This window comes from Notothenia rossii (assembly GCF_949606895.1).
Source record: "Notothenia rossii genome assembly, chromosome: 5".
Taxonomy (NCBI): domain Eukaryota; kingdom Metazoa; phylum Chordata; class Actinopteri; order Perciformes; family Nototheniidae; genus Notothenia; species Notothenia rossii.
In genome coordinates this window covers 52,695,981-52,719,629 of record NC_136903.1, presented here as the reverse complement: position 1 = coordinate 52,719,629, position 23,649 = coordinate 52,695,981, and the positions used below count along the sequence as shown (strand labels likewise).

Genomic DNA, 23,649 nt, shown 5'->3' with positions numbered 1-23,649 from the left:
TCCCCTCCGGTACACGGCACCGTAAGACGTAGTGTGGAGTTGCATTAGGTAACGCTGTGGTGGCCATGGCCGTATCTACCATTGTGGTCCCCGATGTCCGGACCTCGGTAATATTTTTCGAGTTGTGTATACAAAACTTGTGAAATAATTGCACTAAACGGGGTCCTTTGTAGTACTACCATTTACTGCCGATGGGGGCGCTGCATAACTACGTAGCCTCGATTAGAGCAAACAGAAGAAAACGACATGTATCAACAAACCACCGCAGCCCGGACTTGTACCGGAGCAGCGAAGGAGTGATGATGAGGTATCTAGAGATCTGAGTCCAGCGGGCTGCTTGTGTTTCTGTTCATCAGGACATCATATGATCAGCAGATCCTGTGTGAACGCTCTACGTTAGTCAGTGGACGTCCGACAACATGCACACTAACTTATACTGCAGCTATAGGCTATACTTTGGTTTAAATTGCGTGAATAAACTAGATAGAGAGCTAAAGTTAATTACATTCATCCAATGTCAGAAGGATTACCTTTTAACAAACGTTGTAATGCTTTTCTTTCATTTCAATTTGAGTAAAACAATGGAGATATAACATTGTATTGTTTTCTTTTTACACTGACTCAGAAATAATGAAAAGACTTCGTCAGTCGAAGCTCAGCTTTGGTAAGGAAGAGACAGAACAGGCAGAGAGAGAGAGAGAGAGAGAGAGAGAGAGAGAGAGAGAGAGAGAGAGAGAGAGAGAGAGAGAGAGAGAGAGAGAGAGAGAGAAAGTGATGGAAGTCAGGGAGGAACTGCAGGTACAGTCACACAAAAATAATGTAGGCTTAATAACCCCATCCATCTATCTATCTATCTATCTATCTATATATATATATATATAGATCTATAACAATAGTCTTAATTTACAATAGGCATAATTGTAAAACAACATAGGCCTACATATATTGCAGTTATGATGTCATAATAACATACAATTGTATAAAACACAATTTGCTTACATCTTTGTTCTCTTTTGAGAATCAAACCAAAACAGATTTAAAGGACAAAAGGAATGCAAACAAGTGAAATGAACTAAATTGCTGAATTGCTTTTAATTCACTGGCAGGAGCAACAAGTGAGGAGGAGCAAAAAGTCAACAACGAGGGAGAGATTGAACAAAGAGAAAGAGAAGAGGACAGAGAGAGTAATGAACAGGAAGGAGACATAGAGACTAAAGAAGATGGAAGAGAGGGGGCAGGTTATGGAAAGGAGAGAGACATGGGAAATGAATGTTGACAATGTTTTGTGATCATTTTAGCCTCTTCTTTTTGTCCAGATCATTAATAGTAACAATCAACTGATTCTTATGCATTATACTTTGAAAAATAATTGATGCTGACATTGTCAGCCCACTGACATGGTTTGATATCAATATATTATCCAATGTGTGACCCCCCCACAGGACTTAAAAAGCACCCAACTAGATCATGAAAATCCCAAAAATCTCGGGGGGTGTCCCCTGAACCCCCCTAACATATTTGGACCTCGGTATTTAGGAAATCCTGGATACGGCCCTGGTGGTGGCTGTACTGCTCCAGCCGTCTCCTTTGTGTTTGTTTGTTTGCCCCTGCCTGTGTTGTTTGTGTGGGCGTGGTGGCTGTCACTCCTGGCTCCCGGCTCAACCTCCACTCACCTGCTGCAATCAGCTGTGCACCCTCCCCGACTACACACCTGCTTTCCATCAAGCCATTTACAACGGCATATCAACGGAGGCTCCACAACCTTTCTCCGCAAGATCGTCAAGTATCAGCCGTATCTCGCGTCTCCCCTCCGGTACACAGCACCGTAGTGTGGTGTTGCATTAGGTAACGAGAGATACGGCTGATACTTGCGCATTAGTTTCTGTCATGGATCAGTATCACCAGTCCTGCCAGTAACGCTACTATATTATCAATGCTACGTTAGTTATAGCCTGATATATGATAGCTAACTTCACAATGTTGTGATGTGACGTTAGCTAACATTCTGTAGCTAACGCCGGTCACTCACCAAGATAGCTGCCCAGTTCTCCACTGGTTCTCCTCACACCACAGCTCAATTTCTCCGATGGCCGTTATTTCTTCTAATCCTTGGCTGCTCCTGGTCTCTTGGACGCCAAGCAGGCTCATAATTATAAGGTTGTGGTCCGTCATATGCATTCGAATGTTCATGTTCAACTTCTTCTGTGTCTTCTGTGTCGAAACTAGCATTGGGATCCATGTTTATTAATACGTTAAACCGGCCGCTCTCCCCCTCGTTTCCCCCATGTTACGTCACACACGGGAGGTCACGTGCCGAGGCTTTTTTATGCGGAAGTGAACATTTCTTACAAAAAACGACGCCAGATGTCACTGTAGTGTATATTTGTGTATATTTTTTTGAAAATATAGTGTATTCATAATTTTCCTACACATTTATTCACAGGTGTCTTTAACCTGGAAGTTGCTCTTTAACAGTTATTACGAGCCCTGGCACAGCCTTACTCACCAAGAGCCCAGCGCCTAGCCTTCTTACAGGCAAAGTCACTGATCAAGTCCTTGAATTCCAGCTTTCTAGCTAACTGGCTTTCAACGGACAGCATGGCAAGACTGCACAGCCTTATGGGGGTTCAGGGCTGCGGAGCCTAAAGATGGATATGTTGGTCCTGGCACCAGGGGGAGGGACAACTGATTTAGTATGAATGGCTGCTGAAAATGTACATGCATTTATTAAATGTCAGCTAAAAGAGGAGTGAAATGAAAAACCTCTGAATTTTCTGTGAAGATATTAATAGTAATTAAAGGTGGGGTAGGTAATTTTGGAGAAACCAGCTCGAGTGCGCTAAAATACACAACCGGAAAAAATCTGCCACTTCCTTACAGAGCCCCTCCTCCAACACACACGAACGCGCACATGACCAATGAGGGCACGAGATAAGTTTGTGCACGGCTGACAGGCAGGTAGACCATCCAGTTATTTTAGCTGGGCCGGCTAGAATGATTGGTCGTGCTTTTTACAGCGCCACGGCTTCCACAGATGACATTTTTTATGGATTCTTTGTCAAAGCACTTAAGATATTCATTGCTATCGTGATGTTAAGAGCATTCCATGGAATATAACAACAAGTGTATCTCGAGCCGGTTTCTCATACTTACCTACCCCACCTTTAATGTCAGCAAAACATTACAATTATTATTATTTACTAACAGACTCATTTCCACCACCTCTTTCCACCTTTTTTTTGAAAAACTGGGTGACATACTGTCGCCCTTTAGTCCCTCTCTCTTGTCTTCCTCTCTTTTCTTTTCTTTCTTGAAAGCCTGACTTTGTTAGTCGTTGAGACATCGTACACACGTAAGTACTAGCATCCCTCTCATGCTCTCACTAGTCTTTCTGCTAGAAAGGGCCGTTGGTGCTGCACAGCGTTTGGAGGCAGGACCAAACCATTACATGTAAATAGAGGGGGGTGTTCGATTCTTTGGATAATTAACTTTTGGAAGAAAATAAGTTAAATGAATTATAAGTTTAGTGAGTACATCATCAATATGACGTCATATTAATGTTAATTATTGATGATTGATGAAAGGTTACTTAAACATTTTTTCTTAATGTTCTAACATTTTTTGGAGCCCCTGTCAGTCACGGGCCCTTAGAATCATCCTAACTTTTCACCCCCTTACGGCGCCCCTGCGCACCGGTACCGGAGATCGTTGTTGTCATCTTCTGGTGCTAGCGAGCTACGCAAACGGATATAATGAGCTTTTTCAACAACTCGGTGGAGGAGAGTCCTCTCCTGTCAGACTTTGATTTTTTTGAAAGGAATGCTCACGTTCATATAGATGTATTTTAATAGATGTTAACTAGGACCATTACGTGACTATTTGTGTTGGGGGGGCCCAACTTTTGTAGAAGGTGTATCAACGAAATGACAGTGCATGCATTGTTTGAGATATATTTCGAACTCAAACTTAATTTTAAGGACATTCCGGCCAGGGGTGTGTGGTTAAAAAGTAGCAGCCTGCGGTCACTCCAGAAGGCAGCGGGACATTTAACTCAGCAGCCTCTGCAGCACCAGCGCGCAAAGAGCTGTGCCTTTTACGCATCTTTAGAACAGCTAAAGAGTGACTGCAAGCTGCTACATTTTAACCACACACACCTCGACACACACCCACACCCACACACACCCACCTCTACACACACACACACACACGCAATGTGTCACATGTTAAAGCGCAAACAGACGCTTAAAGTTAAATTTCCTTCTATGTTGCTCCTACTCTGAAGTTAAAACTAGTGCTGTCAAGTGATTACAAATATTAATCAAATTAATTACATGCTTTGTGATTAATTAATCAAAATTAATCATATATAGCAATATTTGCTGTGAGTAGAATTTCAAAATATTCAAATAGCCCGCAGCTGTTTTATAGGGAAACAAACAAACCGAACACCCAACCCAGTCTCACAAAAAAACGTGTAATAACTACGTTGGTCCACAACGTAGGACGTAGTATTTCTACAAAAACGCCTCTGAAATTGTAGGATCCCTATGTTTTTTTTCACCATCCATTCCAATGGCTGGCGTCTGTCACGTGATCTTCAAATTTCTCACTGCAGAAAAAAAAAACATGGCCGAACTTCGTTTTATTCTCGGTGGAAAATGCCTATTTTAAAGTTAGTTTGGCCATTAAAATGCGTTTTGATGTCATTTGATGCGAGAAATATGAGTTGTTATTTCAGATTATGTGTGCAGTGGATGTACATGATCTTTAGTTTGCTAGTTATTACGAAGATTACTTCAGGAAATTGTGTCCATACAACGTTTTCATTGTTACCAAGGTGATTGCTAGGGACACTGCTGATATTAATTCTGTTATGTTGTGTAACTGTTTAATGGTGTTATCTTATCTTTATTGCTACCCCCTTCCCCGTCAATGTATAGTGCTGGTCCACAGCGCAAACGTATTCGTTTAACAAAATCCGCATCTAAAATTGTGGCATATATACGTTATTTTCCCCTGTGCAATTCCAGTCTCACATCTCACATCACATCGTCATTAAGAAATACCGGAAACAGACCGAAAACATTTTTTTCAAATAAAATAATACTTTATTCCGAGTGTGCTTGCTTTTCTCTTTGAAAGTCATCACATAACGGCATTGTAATACATGGTTCGGCTGCATTAAATATGACATATCTGCCGTAGTTCTCTATTTATAGAGCCCTGATGAGAAGACTTCTCGACAAAAATGAGGAACTGCCGCCAACACTGAAAACGTGACGTGGATCATAAATATATCGGCAATTAAACAACATCTTACATTTATTTTCATACAATACGTCTCCCTGTATTATCAACACTAATTCGGCTGACTTTTATATATTAGATCCAATTGGTAGATAGGCTGTATTTACACCATAAAGGTGCACAGCTGATATAAAGGGACACCTAGTGGTTAAAGCATGTTATTGAATTTCATTATTTTTATGATTAGATATTAATAGGATCCCTATAAAGTATATTAATTACTTGTTATTCTCTAGTTCATTAAAGACTGTATATAATGACTATTTTGCACATCCCTTTCAAGACTTCAAGATTTTCTAAGGTTTATTGACATATCATATACACAAACGGTGTAGTTATGCAATGAATGAAAAACTTGAGTCGCAGGTTCCTCAACATTGCATTACAAGACATCTATCAATAATTGTGTACATCTGCAACCCCACCCTCCTCGGCCCCTGTGGTGCTTCCTCCCGGAAGCGAGGATTGTGCCATGTTTGAATTCTGGGGGGGCTTGTGTAGTGATCACTTATTTATAACATAATTCACTCATGGAACTACAGGTTGGGGGTATTGTTTCCCCACGGACACACATGTTTAGTGTACCTCCTGTGTGCCCTCCTTTCTCTTCTCTCCTTCTCTTCCCGGACTGCAACCGGACAGCATGTGCTTTTCTGCTGCTCAATAAATCCAACTTTGCACCTTCGATGTACCGCCTCCGACTCCCTTCTCTCTGCAATACAGTATATGACTTATTACTGTCTTTTTTAAGTAATAAGATACATCACAATATTACTGTTTCTGAAATGTAATGAGTTACACTACTTTTATATTACTTTTTAGTTGGGCTGTCAAGTTAACGCATTAATAACGCGTTAACGCAAAAACAAATTAACGGCACTAATTATTTTAACGCGATTAACGCATGTGTATTTTTTGTCCTTGGCCGCCCCGTAGTTTCAGAGCGCATCGGGTTTAAAATACCATTTACAAGCTGATGCTTGGTAAGAGAGACCTTACGTGTATTGTTGTTGTTAGCATCTGGTGCTAGTTAGCTGCGCTAACGGATATAAGGAACTGTTTAAATGAAAACAGAGGAGCGACATTTCGCCGACAACTGCGCCGAGCACTTGACTTTATGCAGGTAGCCAGACAGTGGGACATTGTACGTAAAGTCAGCACACTCCGCTCGGATAGTGCGCGCAACATGATCGCAGCGTCCAGGCAGCTTCCGTCCGAGCATATGCCTTGAGTTGCATAGCTCCAACGATCCATCACACTCTCTCTCACACACACACACACACACACACACACACACACACACACACACACACACACACACACACACACACACACACACACACACACACACACACAGTATTGTATTACTGTATGAGAGAGGTTCCAGGTTGAATTGAGGCGGATATTTTAAATGTTCAGAGGTTGTTGTGTTTAATATTCATGAGAATATTTGTCATTGTTCAAATGATAATAAACATTTGCATAAAGCATATTTGTCCACTCATATGTTGATAAGAGTATTAAAAACTTGAAAAATATTCCTCTAAGGTACATTTAGAACAGATAAAAAATGTGTGATTAATTTGCGATTAATCGCGATTAACTATTTTAATCGACTGACAGCCCTAGTTTTTAGTTACTTTATCAAAATAACCTCAAAAGAATGGCTAGGTATTTTAAATGCTAAAATGTAGTTTAGTGCAGCTCATTATACATCCAGTGAAGGGCAATGTGGTATAGCATAACAACTGTGTATGCCATTAAAGCAGATGTGTATCTCTGGCTAAACTGTGGAATTCTTTATGATTTTAAGGGCTGTATGAACATATTTAGGTTTAAGAAAATGTATAAAGAAAGAATAAATAGACAGTATGAAGACGTCAGGTAACCTGTTTCGCTGATGGTAGATTGTTGTGATTTTGGTGGGGTGGTGTCCGGTGCCTTGCTCAAGGGCACCACGGCAGGGCCCAGGGGGTGAACTGGGACCTCTCCAAGTGCCAGTACACACTCCATATTTAGGTCTGTTCGGGGAATTGAATCGGCGACTCTACAGCTCACAGTCCAAGCCCCCTACTGACTGAGCCACTGCTGGATGATTTAATCACTCAATTAAAAAAAACAAAATAAATTAGATCGATAGATAAAATTACGAGTCAAGCCTCAACAAAATATCTTTGAAGAGCGGAGGGAACACAGTGGCAGCTGCTGATAGCCTCCTCTGGTCCTCAGAGACCATCAGAGACCCTCAGAGACCCTCAGATACCCTCAGAGACCCCAAGAGACCCTCAGAGAATCTCAGAGCAGACCACAGACAGAGGGCTGGTCCCTGTGCAGCGCAGCAGGAGACACTCACCAGCTCATTGGAGCCTATGTAGGCCACAGGAAGGAAGGAGATGTTACCGAGTTCTGCATCTCTCTATTTATAGTTTTTAAGAACAAAATGAAGCAAAATGAGCAAGTGACAAACAATCTGGCAGTCCCAAGAGAGACCCTTCTCTTATTTGTGTTTCAAGAGAAAGAAGAGGAAATGATGCTGATGGGAGACTGCTGAGGCTCTGCATGGACTCACACAGGCAGATGTTGGTCTGGGCGGCAGGGGGAGACAGGAAGAGGAGGGCAACAGAGGAAGAGAAAGGAACGGAGGAAGATAGGTGAAAATATGAGAAGAAAGGCAATAGGAGGAGGAGGAGGGATAAGAGGAACAGAAATCACTTGACATGCTTATGTAAGAGAGGAAGAGAAATAGATTGAGACAGAAGGTGTATCAACGTGAGACTAAAGGAGGGTAAACCTGGCATGTGTGTGGGGGGGGCACAGAGACACAGAGCTCCTGATGATCACAGTATCTTAGTATCTACTGAAAATAAATGCGAGTGTCACACACACACACACACACACACACACACACACACACACACACACACACACACACACACACACACACACACACACACACACACACACACACACACTGAAGGATTATTTTAATTATTTGAAGTATTAAAGTACCGTGTTATGGCAGGAAAGTTAAATCTGGTATATTCATTTTAATGTCACCTTATATATATTCATGTGTGTTAAATTTGAAGGGACAAAGTATATTTTCCCTCCCCAATATATTGAGGTGAAGTCTTTGTGTTTAGAGAGGGATGCAAGCAGGGGACATCCTAATTTGGGGATAGCTCCAAAACTCTGGAATGTTTCCCTCATAAAAGAAGAGGGTGCGTTACACATGCTTAGGGCAAATGTGTGTGTTTTCATTGCAGTAAATATATGTGCTGCGTGATTACTGTTCAACTACACCTCTGTTTTTATTCTTTCATGTGTGGGTACTAAATGGCTACAAACATTGTGGAGAAATTAGCTTAAACATGTTTTATTACTCTATATGAAATGGAAGCAGCTTTTATGACAGGGACGAGAGAGCTGGGGGAGGGGACATTCTTCTTAAGATTTTCAGCATGTCAATTATCAGGGAAATCTACTTGTTTTCAATAGATGTGTGTGGTTAATTACTTTTTATTAATAATAACAGTATGTGTAAAGGAAGCTGGAAATATGCAATGTGAAACCTTTTATTTGAAGTAGAGATGTGAACAATAGCTCAAATGGCTGGAAAGACAACAGGACAGATGAGTGTGTTCTCTATATTGGGCCTGTGTGAAGTTTGACTATTTGAAAAGCATCTCTAATACTGCTTAAGAGCATAGGTAATGTGTTCCTCGTTATTATTGATATGAAAGTAATTTACATGTATTACGTATATTTAGCCAACTATAACAACTATATCTTAAAACATACTTTTAACTTGTGTGTGGTAACCTGAGGCGGGAAGATGGACACAGGGACAAAGGGCCATAAAGGGGATGTGTGTGTGATGGCTGCAAGATGTGAAATAAGATAAGGAAACATGTTGTTTAGAGCAGGTTCGTACCAGACACCAAAAGGTGTCTGGTCTTCGTCAAACTGAAAGAGACTTTTTGTGTCCGGGTTTCTTCTGCTGTGTCGCACTGATTGGGTGCGACAGGCCATGTGTTGGTCTCTCCCAATAAGATGACCTCTGGGGGAAAGCACGCACACACCTCCTCCTGTGTTTTTAATATGAAAGCCTGTGTTTTCCTTTGGTTCGCGCTCTTGTTTTTGACTGGCCGTTCCTGAGACCTGTCTCACACGGTGGTAGAACCTGAGCCCGGAGTACTCTGCAGAGTGGTTCGTGATTCCTTTGTATTTGTATTGTTGCTTTGTATCATTAAAACAAGATTATTGTTTAACTTGCATTCTGGTGTTTCTTAATCCCTTCCTTTGTACGAATTTACCCAGCTTATCAAACGACACGCGGAGACGAGGTTGGTTTTAAACATCCTCCTAATCTCCAACAAATAATATCCACCAAATCTCCAACAACACACACACACACACACACACACACACACACACACACACACACACACACACACACACACACACACACACACACACACACACACACACACACACACACACACACACACACACACACACACACACACACACACACACACACACACACACGCGCGCGTGTTCAGTCCATGTTTGCAGAGGATATGGAGTCACATTCAGATTGATATTGATGAAAACATATAAATACATTATTATTTTTTAAACACCAGCATCAGAGTGACAGTTTGGTTTCATCCACGTCAGCACATTGTTTTGCCCATGTGTTTCCAAGACCAACAAGACCATTACAATTCAGTCAATTCTCAATTTAAAGTAAAACAATACGATTGAAAAAAATCGAAAAAAACTAACATGAAGAATAAGACAAAAGATTGGACTTTTTTGAACGATATTTGAAATAATACATCTGGACCAATCTGTTCACTGTGCCATATAGATTTAGCGTATTAGAAAGCTCACATTTGCTTATATAAATAAGCCATAAACACAGAGTACAGCTAGTGGGAACACTGTCAGATATGCAGGTAATAAAGACAAACAATATATATTTGTATCTTATTATGGTATATGATCAAAAGTTACTCCAAATCAAACAGAGGGGATCATTTAACCAGTCGCCAGTAGGAGTCAGGCTTTAGCCATATCCGCTGCCTTTCATACTTTTTTTAAGTACAGTGAGCCTTTCTAAAATATAGAGAGGCGAAGTCCCGCCCATATACTGACCCATGATGGGACCTTATTTCGGAAAGATTATGTATTGAAGTCAATGGGGAGAGAAAGATTATCTTTCGATCCCGTTTGAATTGTGCCACAAATTACACATGATGTTTGTCAATCTTAAAAAAATCATTTCCATGTCAAAAAAGTCACAGTTTGTCGTAAAACTGTTGAAATATAAGACTATGAAAAATACGCAACTAGAAAGACTACAAATCCCAGAATCCCGGTCCCTCATACTGGCTCTCACGGAACAGACTAATTCCCCTTTATATTTTTTTCTACATGTATCTTGTTTGTGCAGAACCGATGAAGTATAAAATATTTCTACCGTGAGTTCTGTGCTAAGTGGGTTAGCATCTTTTCGCTTAGTGCTAATTCAGAGGCTTGGTATTACCCTTGAGTTTCGTTTAGCTAAAAATTGTTAATATTGTCTGATAGCTGAATTTCTTTCCATTAAGTGGGTATGACACATTAACAGTTTGTTAAATGTTAAGAAGCCCTCAGACGCTTTTTCTTGCAAAATGTTGCGTTTTGCCCCTGGTACAGCTGCTGTGTGTGTGTGTGTTTGTGTGTGTGTGTGTGTGTGTGTGTGTATGTGTGTGCGTGTGTGCGTGCGTGCGTGCGTGCTTGCGTGCCTGCGTGCTTGCGTGCGTGCGTGCTTGCGTGCATGCGTGTGCGGGGTGTGTGTGTGTGTGTGTGTGTGTGTGTGTGTGTGTGTGTGTGTGTGTGTGTGTGTGTGTGTGTGTGTGTGTGTGTGTGTGTGTGTGTGATCATGGTGATGCTTTCACAATAGAGATGGTACCAGGGGCCACAACAATACCCCTGACACTTGTTCTTGACATCAAGTCATCTTTTGAGCTGTTGATTACTGAATCAACTCAGAGAATCATTCTGGATAGGATCAAACTTGTGTTTAAGATAGGAGTGAAATGAGATGGACAATACATGTTTACCTGTTAACTTTGGGCTCCTCATCTTTGCATTCATCTATAGGGCAGGGCTTGATTTGTTTTGGAGAGATGATTATCATAGCCACTGACAAAACAAATCTGAGTTGGGTTTAAGGTGTTTCTGATCATCTTATTTTCTGTTTGGTTTTCTTTTACAATTTATCCTAAATTAGCATGCACATGCAAACTAAGTCTTTATTATAATGGATGTGGATTTGTTACATACATGATTACTTTACCACAAAGAATGAATGACTATTATTTAGTTGAAAATGATCTAGAAGAGAGTATTAGCAAACATTGATTATAAATGTTATCTATATTGCCGGTTATTAAGACAACATGTGTCAGTGGTTGTGTGAGTACATTTATATTTGTGCATTGGTTATGAAACCCCAATAATATTTTGGGTCAATTACAATAATTTGAACAGAATAAGAGGGTTAATGGAGGTCTATGAAACAGAGGAAGAGGATAAAAGGCTTTCACGCACGCATGCGTAGCAGGAAGTGCATGATAAAGTGATATTAATGAAAATATGTACTATTGCTATGCTTGGGTGTTTTCAAGCATTTCATTCATTTGAGGTTCAAACACTTTCTGGTGCTGTAATTGGATGTTTATTATTCCTCAATTGAACAATGATAATTCCCGACAGGGATTAATGAAAGGGTTAGGTTTACACACATTTAAACGTTTATTTTCACAAATGTATCCTAAAACATATGTGAAGGTAGAAAGAATCAAGCGACATTCTGAGTGACATGTGCACTTTTGAAGCTTTTAAAGCAACGGAGAGGCTGAATCAGGCTCACATCAAGCATTTCTGCTGAGTGACAGACTGTGCAAAGTGGGCAGGGACTGGCTGACAGGAAGAGAGTTAAAGGTGCGTCACACACGGCAGCTCTGCTCTTGTCATTTCCATTTCTACAGGTGTATAAATCCGGTTTCTACACAGATTAAATTGGTTATTGGATATAAACGTATAAACATGATCTCCATACATGGACCATTATGTTCTCTATATCTCTTCACTCTTCCACTTCCACCATCTGTTTTGATATTTATTTTACTGCCACAGTCATTGACTTTTGACCGCATCCTACACACGATAGAATGGAGCAGTGATGACTTATCTTAGTAGGCTGACCATTGCAGGATGTCAACAAAAAGCATTTTTCCATTTTATTTTGGAATAATGCAGGGAACAAGATCCGTGACAAACAAATCATTCTCTCTCTATTCTCTTTATATAGCTGTAGGTATGGCAGACTAAACTCTACATTATTATAAACTCAAACTGTTGTGCTGGAAAATCCAGACACTCATCAGCTGCTTGTTCTTATATTATGTTTCTGACTGTGATGGAAATTATGGTACTAAAGCTTAATACAGTGTAAACCTAATGAAATGTAAACTGCTGTATTCTGCAAATGTCATGTCAACGGTTTGACTGATTAGGTCAAATCCCTGGAGTGACCTTTGAATGTGTGTGAGTGATCAACAGATGTTTTTGCAAGGGGGTTTTATGACACTACAGGAAGGATGAGGGGAAGGAAGTTAGGATAAGGTGTTATCTGTATCCCTTTTGCTCTGTGTTGAGTGAAGCTTTTGCATACTGTGTCTGAGGGGTATCGGTATATCCCATTGTGTTGTATGGAGTGATGGTTTTGCATACTGTGCCAGAGGGGGTATCAGATGGCCTCCCAGAATGTTGTTGTAATGTAAATCTGCTTTGATGTCCTCCTATAAAGAGAGCCTGTTTCACTCTGAACAGTACGTGCTCTTTTGGAGGAGACGTCATACTTGCAAGTATAAAATATCCTTATTGCTTTTAATACGAATATTGTGTTGCTTGTTACCTTACTGATTATTCTCTCTAGACCAGGGGTTTTCAAAGTGTGGGAAGGTGAGCCTCCCCTCAGAGAACATAAGAACAGCCGCGCCCCCCTCCCAATTATTATTGCTGTTATTATTATTATTGTTGCTATAATGCAGGGGTATTCAATTGCATTTCAAAGAGGTCCAGTAAGAGAAAATGTAATGAAATGCTCTGTTTTCGCTGTCTACCTTCTGCCATTTGAAATTACTCCGACTGTTTCTCTCCTCTTGTCGTGTCTCTGTGTGTGTTTGAATCTATCGTGCTGACTGCACCGATTTGATTGGCTGAGTAGCGTCACCTCCTTAAAACATTAAACAATAACTTTTTTAAAACTTTTTTTTTTATGTTTTAAACATATTGTATAAAACTCCCCCACTACTTGGACTATTCCTTGCACCCCTCTAGAATAAGCCTGAATGGTCTCAACCATATTGCATCAGTAACGTGCACTTGTTGTTATAACAAGATCGCAAGGACGCTGGTAGCGATCGGAAAATTGAGTGTTGTTAAGTTTGTGTGCTGTGGAACATGCGTGTCCGTGCATGAAAATATATCACACACCCAATTACATGTTCAATTCACTACCCTGGAAGTTAATACAGTTGTTAAAGTTGGAACAGCCTGTGGACAGCCGTTCTTCCTTGCATGTCAGTTGCCGATATCTTCTTACAGAGGACAGGCACATCTAGATGCAGCACGACCCGTATATTTCCGCACGCTGTGTTGTCAAGACATTTTTTTTTTAACATTTTTAACATGGTGGATAAATCCTTATATGCTCCCGGCAACAAACTGAACGTCAACTTTTCATCCTCATTACACTCACCCCTACTTTAGTGGGAACAATTAGTCTGCGTCTTTGGTGCACACAGGAATAAACGCAGATCATCCTCTGGCTGCAGCCTTTACCGGCACTTGCTTTTGATCAAAGTCAATGCATAAAACCTGCACTCACACAGGTAGGTGGAGGGGAAGGGAATGAGCACTTTTACAGCCTTTTTGGCGAGGTGGGGGAACTCGGTCTCCACAGACAGACAAAAGTGGGCAAATGTCACTTTACTCGTCTTTTTCTCGTTCTTTTGTGTCTCACGCTGCGCCTCCCCTGAAGCTCTCTGGCGTCCTCCAGGGGAGGCGCGCCTCACACTTTGAAAACCGCTGCTCTAGACCACAGCTGCTACGACATGACACACCCTGACCCAATAATATAGTAATCTTTAAGAAAATGTGAAAAACAACTGTTATGTGTACACTCAGTGTTACTCACCAACATGCAACGTGTGTGTCCTTGTGTCTACATACTTGTCATTTCCTGGGAATGGGAATGGAAATGAAAAGGAAATGGGAAAAATTGAAGAAAAAAGAACAAAGGAATAGTGAAGAAAGGAATGAAAAAGGGAAAAATAAATACCATAAATAACATTTAAGAAATGTAAAATAAATAAAATATAACAAATGGCCTATCTGTTACAGATGAAAAGCTCGGCTGGGGGGAAGAATGTCAGGAGGTGGAGACGGTCTTTAGGTTTAATGATGTATTCAGCTGTGGAGGTACATTATAACTATTTATATTTTCATATTTCATTTCTATCTCTTGGCTTACTCATTGAGGTCTATTTACCTGCCTTTGCACATATTCTGATGTAATGCAACGACATACGTTAGTGCGTAAGCATGAGTGTCTGTATAGCTATCTGTGTTGATGAACTGTATGTGTGTGTGTTAGAGTGTGTGTGTGTGTGTGTGTGTGTGTGTGTGTGTGTGTGTGTGTGTGTGTGTGTGTGTGTGTGTGTGTGTGTGTGTGTGTGTGTGTGTGTGTGTGCAAATTGCTTCTCTTTGTCATTAAATGTCAATCCCACGCTGTCCACATTGTGTGATCTCATTCCCCTGTGTGAGAGCCAGCAGGCAGCTGTAGTGTGTGTTCAACGTTCAGAAATAAATGTTTGCCTAGCATCCTCAAACGGCCATGTTGAAAATATCTGTGTATTAGAATGATCAGATGAGATGAGGATGGAAAATTAAAAGACTCTGTGAATGCCCTTTTGGCTCAAGTTGTTTGTTTGTTCTCCTCACACTTAGACCGCACAGCCAATCAGAGTGATTAACAAACTGCTTTGCCAACAAACTGTTGGCAGTGGCAAAAAGTCCTGTTGGTGCTGGACAGAGAACAACATGGCTGACAGACACTCACGATGGCTTCATTTTGCCAACAGACAACAATCAGCTCTGTGTATCAGGGCCTTTAAACATTAGAAATGTGCACACACACACTTACCATCAAACTCAGCAGGGCCCACTCCCACTATGATGATAGACATGGGCAGGCCGGCTGCCTGTGGAGACACACAGGAGGGGTGTGAGCCGAAAATACAAAGTGGAAGTACAGTTTATACACATGAACTGTTCCCTTTAGTATGCAGTGCTGACGAACGCCTCTTTTAATAAAATGACCGGGGATGAATTTTTAAGCAAACATACTGATGATGATATACGTACCTCTGCCGTAACTATTTGGTATAAAGATGTTGTTGGAGCCAAATTGCTTGTTTAGCCATTCCGGCAATTGTCACATGCTGTTTTTAAGGTATTTAAAACAGATAGAGTGAATTGGTTGGATACAATTGGTGGACCGATGTTCTCGTTGTAATTTGTTTCATTTTCGTCATTAAATGAGTTGGAACAAGAACTTCAGTGTGGACTGCTCATTGGGAACGAGTCACAATGAAGAACCAAACTTAGCCTCTTAAGCGACCTAATTCAGTGGGAATTATGTTGCTACAGATGTCATGGCTTACGCTAACTTTAGTGATTTAGCGTTTAGCAAACACAACTTGTGCTTCTGGCCATCAGATGATAGTTCCAATATTAGTCTCCGGCTTGATCTCCAGCAACTTCTGAGAAAGTTTCGGTAATATTTCTCTACAGTGTTCCCAAGCTAGGCCCTTATCTGTATGAGCTGAGCAGTGCAGTGTACAGCTTTTTAACTGAAAACTGCTAGAATGGAGTCAGTGAACCAAAAAGGCGTTGGAACTCTCAGTAGCTGAGGAGAACTGCAGAGTTATTGAACATTCTCTGTGGGGTTGTCCTCGATAATGCAACACATTTCAAGCATTGTTAAAATAAACTCATGAGTAGTGCAGCTCCAATGTTCTGTACTACCTTGCTGTGTGGAACTGTGTCTCAGGCAGGCCCGGACTGGCCATGGGGAGGACCGGGAGGTTCCCCGATGGCCTGGCCTGTTAAGTGGCCTGCTTGCCTGAGGATGTTTTTTTTAATGTATATATTGTGAACGCAACGCTGCGCAAATGTGGGTCTGACTCTGCCTCACAGAGGGTGACTGGCTGTCTACATGATGTGGCCTGCCGACATGGCCACTTTCATACAGATCATCATACACTAATGCCCTCGATTGGTCTCTGCGTGTCATTCAAGCTCGGGAGGGTGTGTATGTGTGGCGCGAGCGAGAGAGAAAGCGCGCGCACCGGTTACGTGTATTGTTGTTGTTAGCATCTGGTGCTAGCTAGCTGCGTTAACGGATATAATGAGCTGTCAACAAGGTGGAGGAGAGTCCTCTCCTGTCAGACTGAGAGACTGATAACTACAGCTAAGGTGAAGTAAAGAACTCTCTGAGTGCTTAGATAGTTAACTTAGTCTAAGTTCTCTGTGGGTCTCAAACGGTTTGGTCACCATTTATGTAAACACATATTTCCATTTGAAAGGGTAGTGATTTGTAAAATATGCATGAATAATAATTAAAAAAATGTAACTAGGTGAAAAAAGGTAAGATAAACTTTATAAACTTGTTGAGAGCTAAAACTAGTCTTTGCTGCTGCCTCAAAGAGGAGCAGGGGGGAGAGGGGGAGACGGGTGAGGCTGGTTCAGGAGCCCAGACACACTCACAACTATAAATGAACCAAAAACAAATAAATAAACAAGTTTCAATGTTTTTTCATATTGGATATGGTATGTTATTGGTTATGGCCATGTTCTCATGATTTTATGATTATTTAAATGTATACAGTTCTGTTTCATATGGGTGTAGTCTCTTCATTTCCCCCTGAAAATGCACCAGATTGATGCATTTAAGTCCAACATTTAAAAAGAAATCTTACCAGGGGAGCATGCCCCCGGACCCCCTAGAGAATTTGAGGTCCACCTCCACTTAAAATATGTTCACATGGATAGGTTCCTAAATAGATTTGCATTTTGTATTTAAATAGTAACATGTCCATATGTTTATTTGTGGGTAGTGGATTTAAAGTTTAGGGCTATCACTATGGGCAGCAACGCTGTAAATATTGACAAATAAATCCAGGAAAATTGCACAAAAGAAAACTGGTAGTGGCCTGGCTGGGTTTATTATTCCCGGCCTGACTTATTGTCCCAGTCCGGCCCTGGTCTCAGGGCTTCTCAACATTTAACAACCTATTAATGTGTCATACCCACTTAACGGGAAGAAATTCAGCTACCTGACGATATGAACCATTTGGACCGAAACAAAACACAAGTCTAACGCCGAGCCTCTGAATTAGCACTAAACGAAGAATGCACTTAGTAAAGGGGTCGGCAACCCGCGGCCCTCGAGCGGCATGCGGCCCTTTAAGCCCTCTGCTCTGGCTCCCTTGAGCTTAGACAAAAATAAGAAGGAAATAAAATAAAAGTATTTGTAGGACTATTTATATTTTGTTGCATGGTTGAACATGTTTCGTATCTTGTATTTTGAGGTGATACAGTGACACATAAATAAAAAACAAAACGGTTTTAATTAGGTCAACTAAAATATATCCCGCGCCAGCGCCTTTCCCTGCGGGTGAATAACCTGACCCCCGTCTCGATGAGCGAACTATGGATAAATCAAAGAAAAGTACCGGAGGAACACAGGATTTAATTCTGCATGGACAGAGTTATATGCTTTCACAACCAACAATGCTGGTTTACCGGTATGCAAACAAATCACCACAGCTCATTTTGTGACATTAACATTGTCAACAAGTTCTAGAAAAATGCAACCCGACCATCATTTATAATGTGAGCAAATGTATGTACACTTTAAGCCATATAATATACATATTATAGTAGGCATTTGCTTAGAAATAGTATACTGACTGAGGTCTGTATCAAGCCTCATTAAGACCCACAGAGATCAGATATCCTAGTTTATCAGCCTGCGAGCCCACATTATGTTGTGATAAGTGTTAATTTTACATATAAATGTGTTCTAGTGCAAACATTAACTTCCAATATGCAAATCAGGCCATGTATTTCGTGATATTTGCCATGCAACATTATGCTGTACAATATAATATTTTGCCTCTATCTATCTATCTCTCTATCTCTCTATATCTGTATCTCTGTATCTCTGTATCTCTCGCTATCTCCTCACTAACCTCATAACATGGGGAAATGTTAATCCAATTTATATAGACTGGACCCATGCGCAAATTAATTAATTAATTAAGCCTGTACACCTGTTGTTCAATTGTATGTTTCACTAACAGACCGTATGAAAGTATAAACGGGTATAAAATCGACTCGACATCATATTAATAATAATATATGATACAAATGTAAGACTGACAACAATAATAGTTTGTAAAGGATTTATGTTGACGTGAATGTTTTGAACAGTGAACACTTAACACAGAAATCGTAACAGTTTAACCTGGGCGGGTCACAGTTTAATCTAGGCGGGTTACATTTTAACCTGGGCGGGTCCCAGTTCCCTGGGAGGATCGGTTTAACACAGATGAAGACTTCTCCATTCAACACGTCCTTACAGATCACCAGGGCCCAGGAGTTAAAAACTTTTAATCCCTATCTGATCAAATCACATTTGGATTTTGGGGAGTTCAAAACCAAAAAACAGGATTAGAATGACTTTGATATTCGATCAGATCAGGAAATCCAATCAAAGCTTTAATCTGGATCAAATCTTCAAAACGGGTAGTTCAAACCGACAACACAGGATTGAGATCAGTTTGATCCCAAAAAAATGGATTACCCTGATCCCACCAGAGGGGTGGATTTCCAGTGGAATACCAGAGCAAAATGTACTGTACAATTTATTTTAAAATATGTTTCAATTTAAATAAGATGGCAACGTTTGTTAACTGAAATAATACACACTTTTTAGCCTTCATGGGAAATACATTTTATTTTTCCCATTTTTGCTCACGTTTGTGGTGGCCTATTTGTTTTTCAACCAAATGTTGATGACATAAATGTTGATGCTCATAAAAGTGTAACAGCAAAGATTGTCAATCAAAAATGTAATTTAGATTAAAGTAAAAATATCTTCAACAAAAAAAAAGTCCATCATCTGTCATCACCTTTCAAATAAAAAAATATAATTAGACATTATAGATGTCTCTGCAATGTGGTCTCTTGTCTTCCTTGTATTATTTTTCATATCCACTAGATGGCGATCGGTATGATTAAAGCACTGATATTCAGGTTCTAGTCATCTTGAAAAATCGTAATCTGGACCAGGTTGATCCTATCCTGAATTGCTTTGAACTCCAGGGACAACATTTGGCCGATTTGTCTGATCCTGGATCACAAAAAATGGGATTTCAAAATCGGATCGGATCTGATTGAGATGAAAAGTTTTGAACTCCTGGGCCCAGAGAACAATAAATCAAGTCGCTGTGTTGATGCCTGTTACATCACATTACATTACATTGCATTTAGCTGACGCTTTTATCCAAAGCGATTTACAATAAGTATTCACTGTTCAAAACATTCACATCAATAAATCCTTTACTAACTATTATTGTTGTCAGTCTTACATTTGTATCATATATTATTATCAATATGATGTCGGGTTGCATTTTTCTAGAACTTGTTGACAATGTTAATGTAACAAAATGAGCTGTGGTGATTTGTTAGGACGTGATGATTCGTGGCGCATTCATAACGCGCAGGGCATGATTGATTTTTACTGTTGGGACTCGGGTTTGAGTCCAGCATGAACTTTTTTGTTATTTTCATGTCGATGCACATTGAATATTATGTTTGAATAGAGGATTCCTAATATTGTTTGCCGACACCAACATTCATGACCAAGCAGCATTTTAAAGTCTAAATATCCCCAATGACATTTCTGCTGCTATCTTTGCAAAACGAGGTAACAGTCACATAATAATAATAATAATAATAATAATAATAATAATAATAATAATAATAATAATAATAATAATAATAATAATACATGGGACTTTTATAGCGCTTTTCATGAAACTCAAAGACGCTTTGACAGAGAATTAAGAAAAGACAACAAAAAAAAGACAAAGAAATATAAAAAGAGATAAACAAAACAGGAAATAGGGGGGGAGGGGGGTGGTCAGTGGTTGAATGCAGTGTTGAACAGGTGGGTTTTGAGTGATGTTTTGAATGCTGTGAGGGAGGAAGAATCTCTGATGGTTTGGGGTAGTGAGTTCCAGAGGGTGGGTGCAGCAACGGAGAAGGCTCTGTCGCCCCAAGACTTGAGGTTGGTCCAGGTGGGGAGGGACAGGAGGTTGGCAGTGGTAGAGCGGAGGGAGCGAGTGGGAGTGTGTCTGTGGAGGAGGTCAGTCAGGTAGGATGGGGCCAGGTTATGGAGGGCTTTGTATGTCATCAGGAGGATCTTGTACTGAATTCTCTGGGGGATGGGGAGCCAATGGAGCTTGATGAGGACGGGGGTGATGTGTTCACGGATTCGGGTGTGGGTGAGTAGACGGGCGGCGGAGTTCTGGATATATTGAAGTTTGTTGAGGATTTTTGCAGGTGAACCATAGAGGAGGCTGTTGCAATAGTCCAGACGGGAGGTGATGAAGGCGTGGATGAGGGTTTCTGCAGCAGTGGGAGAGAGGGATGGACGTAGACGGGCGATGTTTTTGAGGTGGAAGAAGGCTGTCTTTGTGATCTGTTTGATGTATCTGTTGTAGGAGAGGGTTTGGTCAAATATGATGCCTAGGTTCCGGATGTGAGGGGAGGTTTGAACTGGGAAGCCGTCTATGTTGAGGGTGAAGTTATGGATAGGTGTGGTGAGCTTTTTTTGTCCAATGATTATTATTTCAGATTTATCGCAGTTGAGTTTCAGGAAGTTAAGTTGGAGCCAGGATTTTATTTCAGTGATGCAGTTTGTCAGGATGGAGTGGGTAGCAGTGGAGATGGACTTGGTGGAGATGAGAAGCTGGATGTCGTCGGCAAAGCAGTGGAATTGAAGTCCATGATGGCGGATTATGTGACCAAGGGGAAGCAGGTAGAGAATGAAGAGGAGGGGGCCGAGAACTGAGCCTTGAGGGACACCTTGGGGGAGAGGAGCGGTGGGGGATTTGCAGTTATTGATGTAGATGAACTGGAGAGGTATGAAGTGAACCAAGAGAGGGCAGTGCCGGTGATGTTGAAGGTGGTTTCAAGACGGGTGAGGAGGATGGAGTGATTGATGGTGTCGAAGGCAGCACTGAGGTCAAGGAGGATGAGGATGTTGATGTTACCAGCATCGGAGGAGAGGAGAAGGTCATTTGTAATTTTGAGGAGTGCGGTTTCGGTACTGTGGTTTGAGCGGAATCCGGATTGAAAAGTTTCATAGAGGTTATTAGCAGAGAGATGATGCTTAAGTTGTGACGCTACACATGTTATCTGGAATACCGTTTTTATAAGGGATACATGTGTGGGTAGTCTTTCATATTAAACATGATCGCTGGTAGATAGCCACAGAAATCGTAACACAATTTAACCTGGGCGGGTCAAATTTTAACGTGGGCAGGTCCCAGTTCCCTGGGAGGATCACAGTTTAACACAGATGAAGACTTCTCCACGCTGCTTTCAAACTGTGAGTAAACACCGTGTGCTTCACTTGGAGGCTGTCTGAAGGTATACACAGATGGACTTGGACATTAACAACCATATTCCGTAATAAGTCTGGCAACAATAGCTGGTTTAAATGAATTATTCGAGCAACTCGTTTGTCTTGTTGTAGTCCTCGCTGTTCGCGTCCGGATATCGCCATCGTAATCACAACCTCACACACTGGTACTGGATGTGCATCAACGTGTTCCTAAGAAGCCAAATATACCAAAAGATGTATGTAAACGACAGAAGAAAGCGATCGATATGTGTATTTCAGTCGAAAGCCACGCACCCCACTGAAACGAGTTGATCGGGAAACAAGTTGATCGGGAAACAAGTTAATCCGGAACACCAGCCCGGCTAAAATAACTGTATGGCCTACCTGCCTGTCAGCTTTCCATCTGTGCACAAACTTATCTCGTGCCCTCATTGGTCATGTACGCGTTCGTGTGTGTTGGATGATGGGCTCTGTAAGGAAGTCTGAAGGAAGAGGCAGATTTTTTCCGGTTGTGTATTTTCAAATTCTAGAGCACTCGAGCTGGTTTCTCCATTCTTACATACCCCACCGTTAACTCTTTTTAGGGTGCAGCTATATGTTTTATTTATTTCAAAGTGGGCACATTTTAATTATATATTTGTTTCCTTCAAATGTGCAGAGGGCTCCCCAAGTGCTGTGTTTAATTTATTTTAAAGTAGGCCTGTGTATTATTTTTAATTCTCCTTATAGGAGTTCTTTGTTTCTTATTAGAGGTTAACAGTTTTATATAACGTAATAAATAGCCTAATAAATGCAAAGAAAATTCAGTTTTTGTCTGATATAACAATAAATACAACTTTATTAGCTATCAAGCTATTAAATATGTTTTGCGGCTCCAGACATTTTTTTGGAAAAAGGAGCAAGATGGCTCTTTTGGTCAAAAAGGTTGCAGACCCCTGACTTAGTACATAACTCACGGTAGAAATATTTGATACTTCATCTGATCTGCATAAACAAGATATCATATGAAAGCTGAGATTCCACAGATTCCAATGGTGTAAATATCATCACTGAGCGACCAGAACACGCGGCAGCGAAAGCCAGCAAAGACAACACACGACTCCACTTTACGTAGCCAAAACGGCAAATATGTCTTACCTTTGCTGTTTTCTGATCAAAAGTTGTGTTCAATGGCAATAAACGCATAAAAATGCTGCTGAAGGTTAATCCAATGTCTCTGTGCCACTTTGAAATGATTACTGATAATCCATCATCATATTTATGATCAATAAGCCTAGTTTTCAGTTTTCAGTTTTCAGAGCGTAACGTAGCTTTCGGTTTGGGCAAACTGCGTGCGCATCACTCTCACTCCTCAATGGTAATGTGTAGGTGGATTTAGGAACTTCCGCACAATTCTATTGGCTCTAACGGTTAAAAAGAGGTGCCAATCACAGACAAATCCACCCAAATGACCCCAGAGATGTTTTTTTTTTCTAAAACTCTCCAAAAGGTCAAATGTCACTTGTTTTGCATCAATCTTGATA

At 40.8% G+C, this 23,649-nt stretch overlaps 1 protein-coding gene across 3 annotated transcripts in view; it reads right to left on the bottom strand.

The window, feature by feature from the left end:
• LOC307039302 (copine-9-like) overlaps positions 1–23,649 on the bottom strand; it is a 313,745-nt gene that overhangs the window by 4,236 nt on the left and 285,860 nt on the right. Inside the window, exons 18-19 of one of the 3 annotated variants that reach the window (XM_079681211.1) lie at positions 15,572–15,629; positions 14,564–14,608 (exon numbers count right to left, since the gene is read on the bottom strand). In XM_079681211.1, coding sequence (XP_079537337.1) covers positions 14,564–14,608; positions 15,572–15,629 — 103 coding nt within the window. Of the gene's footprint in view, positions 1–5,892; positions 6,020–14,563; positions 14,609–15,571; positions 15,630–23,649 lie in introns of all 3 variants that reach the window. The other 2 variants (XM_079681213.1, XM_079681212.1) reach the window with 2 other exon arrangements.